This window comes from Dunckerocampus dactyliophorus, chromosome 6, assembly GCF_027744805.1.
Source record: "Dunckerocampus dactyliophorus isolate RoL2022-P2 chromosome 6, RoL_Ddac_1.1, whole genome shotgun sequence".
Lineage (NCBI taxonomy): Eukaryota > Metazoa > Chordata > Actinopteri > Syngnathiformes > Syngnathidae > Dunckerocampus > Dunckerocampus dactyliophorus.
Window position 1 is genome coordinate 32,635,005 of NC_072824.1, and position 19,222 is coordinate 32,654,226.

At 44.4% G+C, this 19,222-nt stretch overlaps 1 protein-coding gene across 1 annotated transcript in view; it reads right to left on the minus strand.

The window, feature by feature from the left end:
- Window positions 1-19,222, minus strand: part of maml3 (mastermind-like transcriptional coactivator 3) — a 142,656-nt gene continuing 123,434 nt past the window's right edge. Inside the window, exons 4-6 of the mRNA XM_054778272.1 lie at window positions 13,660-13,920; window positions 13,375-13,450; window positions 1-7,971 (exon numbers count right to left, since the gene is read on the minus strand). Coding sequence (XP_054634247.1) covers window positions 6,878-7,971; window positions 13,375-13,450; window positions 13,660-13,920 — 1,431 coding nt within the window. The 3' untranslated portion in view covers window positions 1-6,877. The remainder of the gene's footprint in view (window positions 7,972-13,374; window positions 13,451-13,659; window positions 13,921-19,222) is intronic.

The window sequence follows — 19,222 nt, forward strand, 5'->3', positions numbered from 1 at the left end:
TATGATCAGCGAGAACATTCTCTTTATTGTTTATGTTTGAAAAATCAGAACAAAAAACTTTTTCTTGTAATTCTCTTTTGTTAGTGTTTCAGAGTTCTGTACAGGATCAAAAGAAATAAGAACAGTCAACTCTCCAAACTAGAAAAACACAAAGAAAACAGGAGCGTTACGATACTAATTAGTAGTAAGACATTGTCTGAAGTGCAATGGCATCGCTCAGATGGGTTCAAAGTCAAACCAAAACAATCCTAAATAAAAATACTTCTCTATTTTCCCAACAAACAGTATTTATTTTTCTTTTTTTACAGAGTAGAGACTGTATCATCTGATGTATTTAAACCTGTAAAAACATATTTACAAATAGCCATTATCTTTTATATATTTTGTTCTTATAATCACATATGTCAGCACCAGTAAAAAACCAAAACAAATAACATAAAACGATGAACATTAACAACAATATACTTCTTGTTCAAATGTCGTCTACAGACTTGGTCCCGGTACACGGTGATGATATCTGGAGGAAGACAGCGTTTGTCTTCCCGGGGAGATGACAAACGTTGAAGAAGACGAGACTAACCCCCAACACGACAAACCTACAAGGTTGTTTTTCCGCTTTGACTGGCCTGACGCGTTTCATTGGTGACTACTCGACGGAACCTGCCTGGAGTACTCTGCTAAGTTTTTGGACACGTAAACCAGGGAGTCGGTCTCAAACTGTGGGTTTGTCTTCACCGTCCTGCCCTGATAAAAGTGCTACAAACACAGGGAGACATGGAGGACTTCAACTAGGGGCGGGCGGCGCCAGCCGAATATCAGTAGTACAGATACCAAAGGTGCTATCAGTATCCGTATTGGACTGATACTACCTTTTATTGTGATTATAATGCTGATGAGCAAATTAAAGGCAAAATCACAAAATCATTCAATGATCTTCAGCATCGATATCGGTCCGATACCGGTCCTGGGTTTACTTGGTATTGGATCAAAATTTGCAGTATCGCGCAGCCCTAACTTCAACTCCTCAAGCATGAAAACGATAAAGCTCAACCTCGTACTGTTAGAAGTTTGATACATACCAGCAAGCAGTGGCGAAAGACTGAGCAACTTTACGGGGAAGAAGGTGAGAACAAACAAAACGATACCGTGACAGGAGGCGACTTTCAAAGTATGAAACCTTTTGGACGTTGACACTGACTTGACTTGTCTCTTTCAAGTCGACTGAGGCCGAGTGAAGACTTAGCAGTGCTGCTGGAGAGCGGGGACGACTCGTCCTTCTTCACAGTACTTCTGATAATGTGTGACGCAGCCGGCCGCAGCGAGGGCGCCGTCTCTCAACGCCGCCACGTAACAAGCGCATGTGGGAAGGCCGTGCCGCAACACACGGGTTTTCAAACAGACAACAACAAAATCCAAATAAGGCTAATGTTTGTTTTTCCAACGGACACGAGACACAACCAGCAGTACTTGCAGGAGGTAAAACACCGCAACGAACAAGAGTGGGCTTGAGGAGGGTATTCCGAAAAGAAGAAGTCACTTGTGGTGCTTAGATACATTCAGTGCCCAGTCGTCATTTAGCCGTCAGTCGGTGTGATGGACGTGATGCCGTTTGTGCCACGCAGACTCACCAGCCAGCCAGCTCTGCTGCTTGTTGGTGCGTGTGTGTAATCCCTCGGTTACCACGGTTCACTGGTCCCAGACCCGACCGTGGTAAGCGAATTCCAGCAAAGTAGGATTCCCGATTTACAAATGGAACATTTTCGTAGTTATGGCATAGAAAACGTGTTCACGACCTACCAGATACGGTCTTTGCCGTGATTAGAGCCCTTTAGACATGAAATAACACCCCTACAGTCGCCTTTACGCTCGTATTACTCAACATGGTAGACATGATTGAAGAAAATCAGACATAATAAGACTCGTGCTCATGCGTTGTTCTGTAAACGTGTTCTTGGGGTGCTGAGTGGGGACGGACAGGAAGTGACTTCAGGGTCGAGTTTTAGCTTGGCGCGGGTTACGGCCGCAACAGCAGCCCGTGTAGGGATTACTGTGCCCGTTGTGAGATCATTGAAACTGCAAATAAAAGCCTGCTGACACCCAACAGTACAGGAACATTACTGACACCTAGTGACCAGCATGAATACTACACATCATCACACCGCCTCTCAGTGCGCCCTCGCAATGCCTTATATTTGCATTTTACTTCAATTAGCAATGTTTATGCATGACAATGCTTCATTTCATACAATTTTCTTTCATGTGCATACGTTTTGACTAATAATAGTTCATTTTCAACTACAAAACAGCCCAATTACTTGATGCACACAGCATCTACACGCCACAGCAGGGGTGTCCAAAGGGCCACTTGGATATTTAGTAAAGCACACATGGACCACACACATATGCTAAGCAGCTCAAGAATACACTGCATTTCACCTTTGGAATAAAGGTGAAATGCGACTAAAAATGATGTTTTTTTCCATAATAATGCGGGTTTATTCTTGTCAAATTGCAACTGTTGTTCTTCATTTGATGATGACTATTTTTCTTAATATTTTGACTTTATTCCCATAAACTTACAGCTGTTTTTTTAAATTTTCCAAATATTTCATTTTAGCTTTTCTTACTTCAACATTGCTGCTGAAATGATATTTTTCCTCATTTTACAAGTTTATTCTCATAAAATTGCAAATATTTTTTCTATTTTTTTCTCTTAATATTTTGACTTCATTCTGGTAAAATGTTTTTGGGATAATTTTCCAAATATTTCAACTTTCTTCTTGTATATTTTTCTTCTCCTGATATTCTGACTTTATTCTTATGTTATAAATTTGCACCCAGCCAAAGTTTCAAAAATGACAACTTTAGTCATTGTTTTTGACGTTTAAAAAAAAAAATGCCATTTTTGCTCATACGATGACTTTATTCTTGTGAAAGTGTGGCTTTTTGTCCTTGCTAGATTACAACTCTTCTCTTCATATTTTGACTTTTGATTGTTTTTCCCATTTTTGCTGCTGTTGTTACGTTACATTTTTAGACTGTGCTGCGGGCCGATAAAATCACAGCCGCGGGCTGCAAATGGCCCCAGGGCCGCACTTTGGACACCCCTGCTCTACATATTGGGGGTGAAAAGATACACCATAATCACGTCCCGGCACGTAACTCGGTTTGAAAGTTGTTTTGTATCTAGAAAAGCACACGTGAAACTGCTTAGCTTTTGTGTAAAAAGTTAATGACTTTAAAATAAAACATTAAGAACAAAAAACAGCTGGCAGATAAATCGGCATGAAAAAAACCCCCAACTCAAATAAAAAATAAACATACCCCTGCCTCACTTTACGACGTTCTGTGGTTACGAATGATTAAAAAAGAGAACTAGTTCCGTGCACGCGGCGAAAGAACATGCAGGTGGAATAACCTGCAGCCACGCGTTGCTTTTGTTCTTTTTGGTGGACTTGTTTTCCTTTTCTCAAAGGAGAGAAACGCCGACCGACATCAGCCGCATGCTTGGTCTAACCCGCTCGACTGTCATGGCCGTCCTGAAGGATAACGATGGTATCCTTGAAGATTCAATTGTTGTTACGGTGCGAAAAAGAAGAGAGGACGAGTTATTTTTATTTATGACTTTTTATGGAACTTTTTAACTTCAACCTCCGTAATGTCCCCCAGGCGCTTGAGGCAGGCTCTTCTGACGACAGCTCGTCAAAGGAAAGATAAGTGAAAAGTAAAGTGAAATTAGACATCGCAAAAATGATCAGAAAGCGGAGACACGCAGACCAACATTGGCCGCACGCTTGGCCTAAGAAGTCGCGACCATCCTGAAATACGAATATGGCATCTTTCAACACGTGCAAGGACCTGCTCCTATGAAAGGGACAGTGATAACTAAGCAGCGTAGTGGTCTCGTTCCTGACACTTGCAACAGCCCTTAACGTGCGCAACCACAAGACAACCACAGGGATAAAAGGAAGGAGATGTTTTTGTTCATTTAATCATGATTTCATTTAGATAGAATTTCTGACTTATGCTAAAACTCGCTGAGGCTCACCGAGGCCGAGGACCACCTTTATAGATGGAGCATACAGACAAACCCAAGGATGGGGGGTGCGCTTCGCTACAGAGGCTTACCGAACCAAAAAGAATCAGATTACTAATAATGTTAGTCTCCTAATATACAGTGTACACTGCGTATACATACAGTACTGTATGTGTATGCTGTATACACATACAGTACTGTATGTACAGTATATACAGTGTATACATACAGTACTGTATGTGTATACTGTGTACTGTATACATACAGTATATCTACAGTATACAGCGTGCACGCGCATGTGCTTGCTTTTAGCTGCCTGTTCTTCTTCCACTGCTATATGGATGCTCGTCGGGTCGCTAGCAAAAGCGGGCAAGGCTCGGGAACGCTGGCGCGGTGAAATAGATGACGCTCATCTGTTCTGTTGTGATCTTCACCATTTTGACGGTGAAAGGAGTGTCGAGAGAGAGGGACGACTCTCCAGAGAGCGGCTGAGAAAGATAGCGAAAGAGGAAGGATGACGAGGGAAAGCGATCAAATGACGAGCGGGAATTACGCGTGTCGGACAGGAAATGGGAGAGTTGAGAGTGCTTTGGACTCCTTCTCAGCTCCTCACGCGGCACAGAGATCTGAGCTGGGTGGCACAAACACAAATGAACTGCTGTCTGCAGGTTTTCCTTCCCCTTCATCAGCCCGCACTGGCACTGCGGCTCAAAGCGCTGTGGAAACGCAGCTTTCTTGAAAACTCTGGAATAGTACACAGTGGAACCTGTTTACGTCCGACGTCGACACGGTTTCCCTTCAATTAACCTAACATGAATATTTGCGGAATGTGGGAGGAAGCCAAAGTACCTGGAGAAAACCCACGCAGGCAGGGGGGCAACATGCGAACATGTGGCCACACCACTGGGCCACCCTGGCAAAAAACATGTTAGGTTAACTGGCGCCTCTAAATTGTCCATAGGTATGCATGTGAGTGCTTGTCTATATGTGGCTGCCATTGGCTGGACACCAGCCCAGCGTGTACCCCACCTCTTGCACAAAGTCAGGTGGCCTCGTGAGGACAAGCAACATAGAAAACGGTTGTTTTTCCTTCATTTGTACATCTGCGTATTTAGATTCTCGTGTTGTCATCTTGTGTTTTTCATGCCTTGACTGCATAAGCAACGGGGCGGCAAACGATTATTTTCTCAGTCCATGAATCTGAAGCTTGTTGTCTCGAGTTGGACATTAGCATGATTTTACATTACATTTACATTTACACACTGAATCAGAAAACGATGAACCGGATGCCAAAATAGTCCTCCATTAATTGGATAATCGATGAATCGCCACTTCATTGTTGCAGCTCCAAAGGACACCAAAGCTTTTCTACATGCACAAATCTTTCTGCCGGTGGCTAACAATAAAAAAAAATATGAAATGTGTGCATTTTGTTAGTTGCTGTGCTGGAATTCCGGTTAATACCTTTATTTTGAAGCTTACTTTACACTGAACAGGAAGTCACTGTGTGCAGGTTTTAATGCTGTGTAACTAGACAGTAGTTATGTTGCTGTTGCTGATAATGTTACTAATGCTAATGATGACGGTAACAACACTGCAACACGTCCCATTTTTCTTAGAAATGACCTCTTTGGGTCAACACAAGTGGTCAACCATGTATACCGATGTCGACTTCAGCAACCACTTTTTAGTCATAAGAGGAACACGGTGCACCAGAACTTTGGTCAACATAGACAGGTTTAGAGCTGCAACAATTCCCGTAAATTCCGGACTATAAGCCCGCTACTTTTTTCACACGCTTGGAACCCTGCAGCTCAGTGATGTGGCTAATTCACGGCTAAAGGAGCTACACTTCCTGCGATGCGGACAGTGCGGATTCAGGAAGGAGTGAATTGAAGTGTGAAGCGTTACGCAGCAATCGTGTTTTGATCTGACAAATATGAAGTAAGTTTGATCAAGTGTAGGATTACTACGGCTTCTGCTTGGACCTCGGCAGCTGTTTAACCTAAAAAAAAACTCTTCGGAGCTACGAAGTGACGCTAGGAGCACCGCATGTAGGTAGGATTGCAAGGTTTATAGTGAGTCTTTCTGTGTAAACACCCCACTTCCAACATGAACACCTGCGGCTTAAGGACAAGTGCAGCCAATATATGCACAATAAATGTTTGTCTCTTCAGATTCGGGTGCCCTCAACAGTCTTGAATTTACGGTAATCGATGCATCAATGATTAATCGTTTAACCAATGAATCAAAAACTATTTGGTTATATCCTGATACGGTTATATCCTCTGATATCAGCCTCACAAATATGACATTTTGTACATTTCCTCAGTCATCCATGAAAGCGGACCTATTGTCAAAAGAAAATATTCACACACACGAGCTTTGGCTTTGGTGACCAACAGTGACTAACATTTGCACCTTGGTTCTGATATGTTATGGACCAAACCAGTGACTGCTTGCTTCATACTGATTTGTTCGTCTAGGGCCTCACTAATTAATCCAAACAACAAGCTTCTGATTAATCGACTAAGAAAATAATTGTTAGTTGCAGGCCTAGATGGGTTGTCTTAAGCGGGTTCCACTGTGATACTTTCCAATGGGGAACTAGCAAAAACAAAACTATTTCATAATCTCAATGTGGGTTTTCATGAATATACACAAGACAAAATGATTTCTGAGCCCTCAAGACACACGCACACGCACACACAAACTCATTTGTAACCTCGCATCACAAAACATACCAGCCACCGGTCAACACCGTGGTTGTCTCAGATTTAGTATGGAACGTGTGTTTTTTTAGTTCATCCAGTAAAAACTCATCTCCAGCTTACTTGTTGGCTATTGGCTTGGGAAAAACTCCTCCATCCAACCATCGCTCGAGTCCAGCTCTGCCCCTGATCCATCACCCAATCCGAAGGCTCCTCCACTGGAGGGCCCGCCCCCATATCCATAGGATGACATGTCTTGATTGGATGTCCTTTGGTAGCCCTGTGTCTGACTACCTACCCCTGCTCCCGCCGGTCCGTAAGGTCCGCCTCCACCCCCGGCCCCTAAGCCAGGCCCTCCAAGGCCTGGCCCGAAACTCCCCATTCCAGTCACCCCCGGGCCCATAACCCCTTGGTTTATTCCCTGGCTCATGACCATGGGCCGAGACTGGTTGGTCCTGGACTGTCCGCCCATGTGAGTGCCCATCGGGCCACCCATCCCCGCTGCTGGATTGCCCACCCTGGGGTCCATCCCCTGCCCCATCCCTTGGCCAGGTCCTTGAAAGTGTTGCTTGGCCATGCGTGGGGGCTGACCTGTCTGCAACCCATAACCCTGGGCTGAACTGAACCCGATCATGTCCCCTCCTGATCCTGTAGTCCTTACGACGCCCGCCCCCATGCCTTGCAGACTCTGTCCTTGTTGCTGCGGCCAGCCTCCTCCAGCCATTCCTCCGCCACCTGCTCCTGCTCCAAGCATATTTTGAAGTCTTTGTGCTTGGGCTTTGGCGTTAGTTGGACCTTTGAGGGATTGCTGAGCCATGGGGTTTATTAACATCCCCTGCCCCCCATATCCTCCAGCGCCACCACCTCCAGGGCCCCCAGGCATCCCTCCAACCCCAGGACCTGCGCTGGCCTGCCGGGGCTGCCCTCCAGCTGGGTTGTGCTGCTGTGTAAGACCGAGGGACACTTGGACACTTTGGCTCTGGTGTTGCTGCTGGTGGATTATTTGGCTCATGGAGGGGTTGAGGCCATACAGAGAACCCTGGCTGGACCCCTGGGTGCTGTAAGGTAGACTCATGTCAGACTGGGGTCCTACAGACCCCCCTTGGCCCTGGACGGAACTCATCTGGACCATCTGCTGCTGGTTCTGCTGCTGCTGTTGCAGAAGACGCGCAGCACGGATGTTCTGGAGAGCTTGGCTCCTGGATGCCAAATCTTGAGGAGAACCTGAAAGAGTGAAGTGAATATCAGCAGTTAGAAGAAAGTAACTACAAATAATGGTTGCTGAAATCATGCAAGACTATTGCAGACTCTACTTCTTCCACAAAGACCCTGAAAAGTCATATGATGCATGCGCCATTTTGATCATTTTCATTTACTAAAAATATGCCAAGAAGTCGACCAGTCCAGGGTGTACCCCGCCTCTTGCCCGAAGTCAGCTGGGATAGGCTCCAGCATACCCCCGCGACCCTAATGAGGATAAGCGGCATAGAAGATGGATGGATGGATGGATGGATGGATGGATGCCAAGAAGTTCCATGTGTAAAAAAAGGCAGCTTTTTGCTCTTCGTGTCAAGCGATCCACGTTTTCTCGTCACATCACGCTGTTTTTCTCCGCCTATGATTATGAAATGATGGACGTATGTATAGTGGGAGACAGTTATGTTCCGGAACAACAACCTAAGTTCACCCCTGCAGTTCTGCTTCACTTTCATCAAAATCCTAGCAAGCCAGAAGCGTTTGGGATCATCACTGACATTTAAACACCACACTTTCTTTCCTAATAGATGCTCAGTAGCAGCACGGTCGAGGAGGTCTGCTGGCGTGGAAATTGCTCTAAATCCTGTAATAAAGCCATTTTTGACACCATTCCACTAATCCCTCACCTCACAGCTTGCTGTGCAACAGCAACAGAGTGAGAACAAAGAGGATCACACTCCACACGCTCAGGATGTGTGCAGTGAGCAGACTTGGGGTAATCGTACAGTGCAAAACATCCAATAGAGCACAACCGATCCCTGCACATTCGTGGTAAAAAAAGGCTGTTTTGTCTAAAGAGGTGATTATGCAGGTGAAATGTACAGCATACATGCACCGCTGTTACAAAAAAGGCCAGTTTGTACATTTTATGTCTTCATGTGGGCCTGTCCTGATAATCAATAAATCAATTCATCAAAAAAATAAATAATGAATCAATAATAATTATGCCGCCCTCGATACACTGCCATTTGCACGTATGCGTTTGTGCTTCATCCGCTCGTCACTCTGTACCACACAGATCGGATGACACGAGGGTTCACTCTGCATCCGTCTGTGAGCACTACGTCTAGAGCGGAGAGAGCGAACCGTCCCCCTCATTCAGCCTCTTTGTGGAGGCGGGGCTACTAGTCAGTGTTAGTCAGTGCTCGCAGCAAGCTAGCGGCAAATTAGCCCCGTGAGAAAGCGTACGCTGACATGGACGAAGGCACAGAAGCAATGATTTCTAAGGCGAACAAAACGGCACCAGCGTGGGAATATTTCGGTTTTAAACAGAATGAACAAGGTGAGCGTGTGAACACCGACGACCGACACATAAAAAACCTACCGATGGAGGTGCCTCGAGCAGCGGAGCCTTCGTCCCGTCAGTCAACGCTTACTGAGGCGTTTGGTCGGCAAAGTAAACATAAACAAAACAGTGCAAAACGGTGCGCACTCAGAGTGTCGCTCGCTACATTGTGACAAAAAAACCACACAACCAGTCAACACGGTTCAATACCAACGTCTTTTACTGTCAACAGGCAACGTCTACGTCAGCTAATGTGGCTCACGCAGGTACACTATACTCGAGTACCGGCTAGTGCAGGGGTGTCCAAAGTGTGTCCTGGGGGCCATTTGTGGCCCGCAGATGTGATTTTATCGGCTCACAGCACAGTCTAAAAATGTAGTTTAACAAGGAAACGTAAAAAAACACAACAGCAGCAAAAATTTTTAAATCAATCAAGAGTTGTAATCTAGCAAGGAAACAAAAGCCATCATTTTACAAGAATAAAGTCATAGTATGAGGAAAAATTTCATTTTCGAAGCATGAAGTTGAAATATTTAAGAATTTTTTTTTTTTTTTTTTTTTAAATCAAAAACAAAGTTGTAATTTTTGCAAACTTAGGTTGGGGGAAAATGTATGACATGGGAATAAAGTGAAAATATTACGAAAAGGAAAATATACAAGAAGAAAGTTCAAATATTTGGAAAATTATACAAAAAAATCAAAAGCAGAAATGGAAAACAGCACAAATTTTAAAGTCAAAATTTTAGAGTAAAAAATAGTTTCCTAATGAGAAAAAGAGTTGCAATTTTACGAGAATCAACTTGAGATGAAATAGTTGGAAAGTTTTAAAAAACTGCAGAAATGGAAAAAAACAGCTGTAATTTTTCGGGAACAAAGTCCAAATATTAAGAAAAAAAAGTCATAATCGAATGAAGAACAAAAGTAGCAATTTAACAAGAATAAACTTGTTTTATTATTGAAAAAACGTCATTTTTGTTAGCATTTCACCTATATTACAAAGGTGAAATGCAGTTTTTTCTTGAGCTACGTATATCTTCTTAGCATATGTGTTGGTTTACAAAATATCAAAGTGGCCCTTGCATCCTTTCATTTTTTAGTATGTGGCCCTCGCTGGAAAAAGTGTGGACACCCCTGATCTAGTGGTTCAAATGTGAATTACACCTCTCATGACAATAATTAATGACAAAAATGGTCTGATAATATCGACTATCGATGATAATTTGTAGTGCAATTATCGACTAGCAACATTTGGTCTTGTGACAGGCTTGTCTTTATGCTTCCTTTATCATGTTTTGTATCAAGCGTTGAGATTTCGCACTTTGTTCGGTGGCCTTTTAACGCACCGCAATTACTGTGAAACTTTGTGCTCTTTGTGCTACTTTTAAAATGACCAAGTCCCAAAGGTCTGCCTCCAGCTACAAACGTAGAGAATATATATTCAGTATTTCATGAATATAAGGACGTATGTACATTGCTTGTGTATCAGGGGTGCAAATACTTTCCAGCATGCAAGTTAGAACTCAAAATGATCTTCCACCACTTACTTTGCCGCGGAGGCGCAACAGTGAATCAAGGAGGGGAGCTTAATGTCAGCTGACTGATGTCACGTGACATGTACGAAGTGACGTTTATAACGTGGGTGACACATGCGACCGACTCACACCACCTTCATGATCGACCGGCAGCTCGCGATGGACGCGATGGGCAGCCCTGCTCCACACTGTGACTCCGACACCATTCGTTCATGGATCATCTTACGTCAGCGGCGAGTCTCTACTTTATGATAATAATTACGACTGTCACTTTTATTGCAAATGATCCAAAATTGAAGAAGAAGACAGCAGGAGGGCTTGAAGCGGGAGGAGCGAGATTGATTGGCTTGCAGGCATGGAACGTAACCACCGTATAAACGCACATGAGATTTCAGGTGCTGCTGGTGGAGCAAGTGGAGGTTTTATTTGGAGATGGATGGCAGGAAGACAAAACAGTTTGTCTTGGCTTCCGCGTGTCTCCTGGACTTTCAGCGAGATATTCTCTGATTGCCAGAAACGGCTTTCAACTTGACTATTCTTCATCTCCTCGTCATCCTCGCACCCACTCTCTGTCACTCTTTGTCGTTCTTCTCAGCCTCTCCACGCTCCAGATCATCTACCCATTCTTCTCGTTGCCACCCACCCCCTCCGTCGTCTCTCCCACTTCACTCCTCTCATCCATCTCCGACTTCACCGGAACTCTGGGGGATCCAGGACAGACAAGTTGCCGTGGTAACAAGCAGAGCAGGAATATTCACATCAAAAGCACAGAGAGGGAGGCAAAAGCACATCTGAACGCCAAATAATATATCTGACAGAGACGGACTGAGAAGATGAGCTTTGAATTCAGTGTGATGTTCAGAGAGTGCAGCTGCTCGTAACACGGGGGGAAATGTGTTTACTCCTCACAAAGACATAAACAGGCCATCGTTTTTATTTAAAAAACATTCAGGATTTAACGGTTGAAGCATTTGCTTGAGTGATGGTATTTTATAGCTAACCAAAATGTACTATCAAACTTAACACGACGACGAGGTAACGGAAATGTCCTTTAATGCCGCTAGTTTTTTTGACACGCGATTAACATGCGCACGTCATGTTTGACCCTCGGCCCACACCGTCGTTTTAGAAAACGCAGCGGTGCGGCAGTTGATGTGGAGCCACAAGCGGGGACAAATATTGCGCAGAAATGGAAAAAAAACGGTATTTTGTACGGGAAGCTTAGCTTCAAAGCCCGAGCAGACGGCTCTGTCCACAAGACCAAAGTTATTTTGATCTACTGTCGTTATGAGTTGAACTGCGTCGAGCCTCAAATGCCACTTGCTGGACTCAGCTTGAGAAACTGCTGGAGCACAGCAGGTGTCTTTTTATTGTGGTTTATACGGTGCTACCTTGCCATACAACTAACGAGTGTTGTTTTACACACAAACAGATTCACAAAGTTGGGGTTCCGAGCTGCTGGTTACCAGCAGGCATATCCGAAGACAGCTATTTGTGTCCCCTTCGCATGTGGGGACAAAGGTGGAAGTGCGCCAGCACTCACAGAGCACCCAATGAGACGGCAGTACAGGCTCGCGAGGGAACTTATTAGCTTTATTATTATTATTCATTAGCAATTTATTAGCATTTGTACTTGAACTGCTGTGTTTGCCAAAGAGGACAGAATAAAAGTCGCATGTTGAAAGACCCGCGGTGTCGTACTTCCACGCTGCTGAAGTCGCTCGGCCAAGACAGGTGTGCTAAAGCGTGTGTAAAAGAGTGTTTGGACGTGCACTGCAGTGTACGTGCACAGTCCTAGTTCTTTCATAAACACACATTTGCATCAAGCAAACATATTTTCCAGTTAAAAACTTTAAAATGCTCTTTCAAAGGTAAACTTATTACAGATAAAAACTTTCTACCTGCCATTGATTGTGATTAATTACAAGTTAACTATAGACAAAATGCGATTAATCGTGATGAAACATTTCAATCAATTGACAGCCCTGCTTAAGATCCTTGTTGGCAAGCGCCGCGCCTTTGCTGTCTCGGCTGGAAAAACTGTTTTGGGTCATTGTCATCCGCGAGCCATGTGGCGTGTTTAAGGTTTTACGATATTTCGCTCCGTTTATGAGCCCCTTGATGCGGGGAAGTCTTCCTGCAGCCTAAGCAGAGCAACATCCCCAAAGCGGAACGTGTTTGACAGGAGGGAAGGGGTTCAGGGAGGCAAGCTGAGCTCAGTTTCAGTCTCATGTGACCACACCACATTCTCCCAAGCGTTGTTTGGTGGCTGCTCCCAACTCCCTTGAGATCGTTCACCAGCCTGACAGACTATTATCTTGTCTTTCTTCATGGGCTTCAAGGGCAGGGATCAAATACTTACTTCACCCTCTCAAAAACAAACATTCAAACATTCATGAACTTTATTTCACGCTTTTCTGGATATTTGTTGCTGTTCCGTCTCTCTCTCTCTTCAAATGAACCTACCATACAGGTTTGGATGGTAAGGGCGAGGTGAACTAGCAAAATCAGCAGCGCTTCTTCTCCCCAAATCTGTTGTGTGTGTTTGTTCACCTTGATACTGACTGACTTGAGGGTAGGGGTTCCTCTGGCCTTGGCCCATCTGTCTTGGGAGATGCTGCTGTTGGAGCTACACACAAACACAAGCACACAAACATATTGCTTCAGTGTACGCTCAGCTATAAACCACATGGTAGATTAGATAGAAGGATGGGATCAGACGAGGGGGTGAACAACTGAGTTGCAGACACGAATACATACGAATGATCCAACACGATGATGAAATCTCACACGGATCAGCACAGAAACGCTAAAATGTTCCTGCATCAAAGAGCTCACCTGCTCGGCCAGCAGCTGCTGCTGCTGCCGCTGCTCTCTGAAGAGCTGCTGCTTCTGCTGCTCCATCATGTGCATCTGCACCCTCTTCTCCTGCTCCATCGCCATCATCTGCTTCATCATGGCCGCCTGCTGCTGGTTGCCCACGTAGCCCGGAGGCGGGCCCGAACCCTGGTTGGGCCCCACCCCGGAGGCCACTCCACCCGCAGGGTGTGGAGGCGGGATGGAGCCCGGTGGCCGGGACATTCCCACCACACCTTGTTCCTGGAGAGTAACGAGGTGGTTGGTTAGTTGAACAACCATCAACACGCTGTTAGCAATCTAACACCAAAGGTGGCCGCTATTACAATGCACCTGGTCTGCTGCAGAACAAGAACACGTAGCAGGAGGGATCAGTGTTGCCAACTCAGCAGCTTTGTTGCTGGGTCTCTTAAATACTCGACTCTAACCAAAACGTACTCTACACAAGTAAGAATTTCTCATAAGAAATCATGTAAATCCAATTAATATGTTCCAAAAAGGCCCAAATGTTAACATAAAACATTTTTTCCCCAAGTTTTGATAATTTCTAATGCTGGCTTCACGTTTGATTGGCTGGCGACCAGTCCCGGGTGTACCCCACCTCTCGCCCGAAGTCGGCATTTACGCTACAGACATGGCTACACGTGCCTTTCAAAACATCCACACGGCCGGGAGTGCATAAAAGCTGCCGCTGATGTATGGAAGCATGCAAGAGTGACTGCAGATTGAGCCAACGTACTGTCGTAGCCCTCACGACGCTTGCTCCTTGCTGTATGCATTATCTCCTTATTAGCATATAAAAAGCACTTCCTTCTCTATTCGCCATATGCTAATCTCTAATAGGACTAAAGAGCTTGCACGGGCCGGGGGGGGGGGTTGGGTTACGAATCTTTTAAAGCCTGAAAAGCTGAACTGAAGGTGGACGTTGCTTAGACTGGAATAAAATGGGTAAAGACAAAAGTATTTGGAGTTTTCCAGTCCAAGTATTTCAACTGCAGGACGATTTGACAAAACAGCAGCAACGACTGGAGTTGGTAGCTGTGATCCAGAGCTTAAAGAACCCAGGAAGTGCTTAAGGTTGCTTATCCACGCCAGACTGACGGATGCTCTCATGCTGCAGCGCCGTCAGCCGGCGAGCAACTGAGAAAAGAGGCGTAGTTCCACAAAGTCATCAACAGGTGGCAGTGGTGACCTTCAAACATCTGTGTGCGTGTGTGTGCGTGTTCATGTGTGTCACTGGTCTCCTCCGAGCAGATGGCTCAATCATGACGGCTCTGATCTACGATTCTGCCGTCTACCCCACACGAGCCTTTTGTCACATCTCTCTACAGACGCCACCGTCAAACTCCTCCTCAATCTTCTGGAAAACACGGGTCCTGGTCGACCAAGGTGGTGTCAGTATTTGCGGCGCATGTGTACACTGAATACACTACAAAAAGAAAAGGCAGAAGATGACATTTGAGAAGGGAGGAGACAAGGAGAGGTGAAGATCAAGGAGGATCCATTTTCTCGTTGGAGTTGGTCACCAGCCAATCATAGAAACAAGCGTTCACATCCACGGCTATGGACAATGTATGATCGCCAGTGAAGCTAACATGCATGTTTTTAGCAAACTCCCCAGAGAGATGTTCCAATGGAGACTCCAACCCGGATCTTCTGACTGCGAGGCAGGCAGATGTGCTAAGCGCAATGTCACCGTGCTGAGAAAGCAACAGTTGCTGCGGCAAGGAGCAGATGGCTTCTGGATCAGAAGCTACGGCTGCTGTGCCTCGTCGCACTTCACATTTTGGCAGACGCACACCACATACTCGGCGATATCTCTGCAGTGTTCGTTCATTTGTATTTGAAGATTTGTTCTACAAATGTGGTGCTATCTACTCATAGGACTCTGTAGGACTGCCTGTTTGGGTGTCGTTACAACCCCGTCCAGTAGATGGCATCGTAAGTCCGCTTAATCACACCACACAAAAAGCGTAGGATAGCCAGCAGCTAGCGTGACAACAACGGTCTCAAACCGTCGTAAAAAGAAGCAGCAGAGCTAGCTACCATTCTACAAGCAAGTGGGTGATGACGACTAAGCGCTGACTTGTAACTGTGATTTACAAAGTACCCGCAAGGCATGCTGGGTACTCCAGCATCAACGCTACTGAGGTATTAGATTTGCAATGATGTGTACAGCACATGATCTTTGGAACCAGCACACACTTATACGGAGCACAGGAAACACCATGAATGTTTTTTCCCCATAGTCATAAGGCAGGCGCACACTATCTGGTAAACCCCAACGCTAACCCTTCTACACGGCTACAGGCCGGAGCTCTCACACTTTCCCACTCTGGAAGCCGTCTTCAAAAAGTACTGTTTCAGGATGAGCGGCTGAAACGATACATACGTTGCCGTTCTCACCTTAAACTCAATGATAATTTGTTTCCATCAAACCACTTTGTTCGAATGTCAACGTTTCCACCATTAAGTAGATCCTGAAAGTTCCTAACAATTTGTGGCACATGCAAATACAGTTGCCCCTCACTCTATCACGGTTTCTCAAGAATGAATGAATGAATAAATAATGGATGTTTCGTGGTTGACTATGGCCTACTATAGTAATAAAAATATCCATAGGTGCATGGCTCAGATCAAGGGTACCCTTTGCTGTCTTCAACTTGACTTGAGTAGTATTTGAAACTGTTGTTGTAACAATGTGTACTATCCCTATCACTCTGACGTTTATAGAGGGAGGAAGCTTACCAAACCATAAATGAAGCCTGTTCGTGTTTGTATTTTGCGCTAGCACGGCTATGTTGTAAAAAAGTGTCTATATTTGGACATTGAAATGTTCCATGTAAAGCATGTCTACTTTTGTTGTGAAATTAACAATATTTTCTCTGATAATTTTGTCATGATTTCTACTTAGAATTAAAGAATGATGTCTGAAATTGGTTTCTAATGTGTTTTATTCAAATATAGTGTAAAAAAAATAACTTGTGTAATCATTAGTGAAAAGTACATAACCTTTGTGTCCGCCTGCCGTTTTTTTTTTACCTCTCGTAGGTCGCCGTTCGTGTCGTGTGCACGAAGTGGCGAAAAAAACACGCGAAGTGGGCAAAATGATTCATCATTACTGGTCGGATTTGACTTACTTTTATCCGTCGTATTATATGTCGTTGACATTTATCCGAACCAAATAAATTCTAGCGTGTTCGTTGATAAATTGCTCCGTATTTAACCCGGAAGCCGGCGTGTCCCTCGTGGGAGGTCAAAGATGGCCTTGTAATTTTAGGTGTTTAGCATGATAATTGAAGAACCACTCACTCAGTGCATTTCACTGAATCCTGGCTCATGTTGCCACAGTGCTGCAATGATTAGCTTGTATTGTGGAGTTGATAGGTCAAAGTTGATGTCATTACAGTGTTAAGAACGGCTGATGGGATTTGTAGTCTTTTTACTGATACAATGACAGTAATGACAGTAACAACAACGGCATGGGAAGGACTGAAGGTCAATTTTTCTTTGCCATATTTTCAGAGCTTTAACTGAAGATCTAGATTTGTCACTTGTTTTTATTTACTTTAAGATACTCTTGAATATAAGTTACTTTTCTAACAAAAGTCAAATTTATGCAGAGATAACAGCATAAAGTGGACACCGAGTTATGTACTTTACATTTAAGAAAGAGTGAACTTGGCAGGGTTGCTATGGGAAATGGAAGATGTCTCCAGCTCTGGTATGTTGGGTGTGTGTTTTGCAATGTTTGAAGTTTGTGTTGATAACATTACCAAGGTCTATCCACCAGTTTGACATTTTACCCAAAATGTAACACTTGGGTACCCTTCATCTGAGCCATGCACATATTTAAGCAAATTGTACATATTTTTGGCCAAATTAAGCATTTTCAAGCATAAAAATGACTAAACAAACTAAAACACAAATACAGTACACGCCATTAAGACCAACTTGTGACTGTAGTATTGTTCATTGGTCACTAGGTGTCAATAATTGTTCAGTGGGACCACCACGGCGCAACAGACTTGAACAACTGACTGTTATTGCAGGTTTAAATGATGTCACAACAACATAATACTACTCATAATAATAACACGGGTTAATCCACAACAAGCTAAAACTCAAGTCTGAACCTCCGACGCCACTTCTATATGGGTAGATATTTATATACAGTCAAACCTGTCTATAGCGGCCACCTAAGGGAAACGGCAAACATGGCCGCTATAGACAGGTGGCTGTTATAGACAGGTTGGTGGCCATTTTGAATTTGTGCGCGCACATATTAACATGTCTGTGATTAGAAGCTTGTTGTGTTTGCAAATACATATAATTATACTGTTACATGTTGACCAGTGGAGGTCACTGTGGGACTGCGGATAAAAGTTGTAAAGAACTACTAGGTTCATAAACCGCTGTTAATAAAGCCATTAAAGTGCATCGGCGACGTGAGTCTCTCCTTCCCCACAACAAGCGGCATTACAGTATTGACCAGTGCACATTGTCTCACACCAGGAAATAAACGGTGTCACTGTCTGCAACAAGCTCCAAAGAAGACGGCTTTTTATGTGGAACAACTGACAGTTTGTGTGGATCTTGTGAATGATTGTGACTGAGCTAGGACTCAGTAATTAAAGTCTACACATGACGGATTCATTGATTGAAAAACAAAACTTTTTCGTGCATGAAGCTTCTACTTGAGTTGGTAATTTGGCCGCTATATGCGGTCAGATATTGACCAAGGGAGACAAAATGGGTGGCCGCTGGCCGCGTTGGACAGGTGACTGCTATACACAGGGTCTATAACATGTACATTTGCTGGGGGGGATTTTTCAGTGGCTGCTATAGGCAGGTGGCCGTTCTATAAAGGTGGCCGCTAAGACAGGTTTGACTGTATATAGATATTTCATGTCTAGATGACTCTAAAAATGTTAAAACACATACTTAGAAGATCGGAAGCAGGTTTTCTATGCTACAACTATGAAAATATTCCATTTATAAATGTGGAATCCTACTTTGAAATTCACTTATCGAGGACCAATTAACCGCAATAAACAAGGGATTTCTGTATCACAAATCTGTATAATTTGGAAACCCTACAGATGTGTGACCCATTACTGAGCCCTGGGGGACACCACAAGCAATGTCCAAGCATGCACCCCCACCTTCACTGACAGTTTCCTGTCCATTCAATGACTTTTCACCCCTGCTGAGCTCATCACATTCCACTGTAAGCATAGTGTGGGGATGACAACACATTCGTTTGAGGGAGGGGCCGCTGCTTACATTGGTATCACCTGATATCGGTAGTGCAGGACAATATCGGATATTGGTGAGAAAATCAAAGAGGATTCACAGTCCAGCCATTCCACCAGGTGGCTGCTGGTGGGAGAAAAGGTATACCAGGTAGCTTGTGGAAGGTGTGCGTGTGCATGTGTGTTTGTGTGTGGTGGGGGCTGTCTGTTTTATTGGGTTAGGAAGCATGCAGAGCCCAGGCAATCACATTACATGTCAAGCAGGAAGGGGGGTTCATTGCATTCCTATC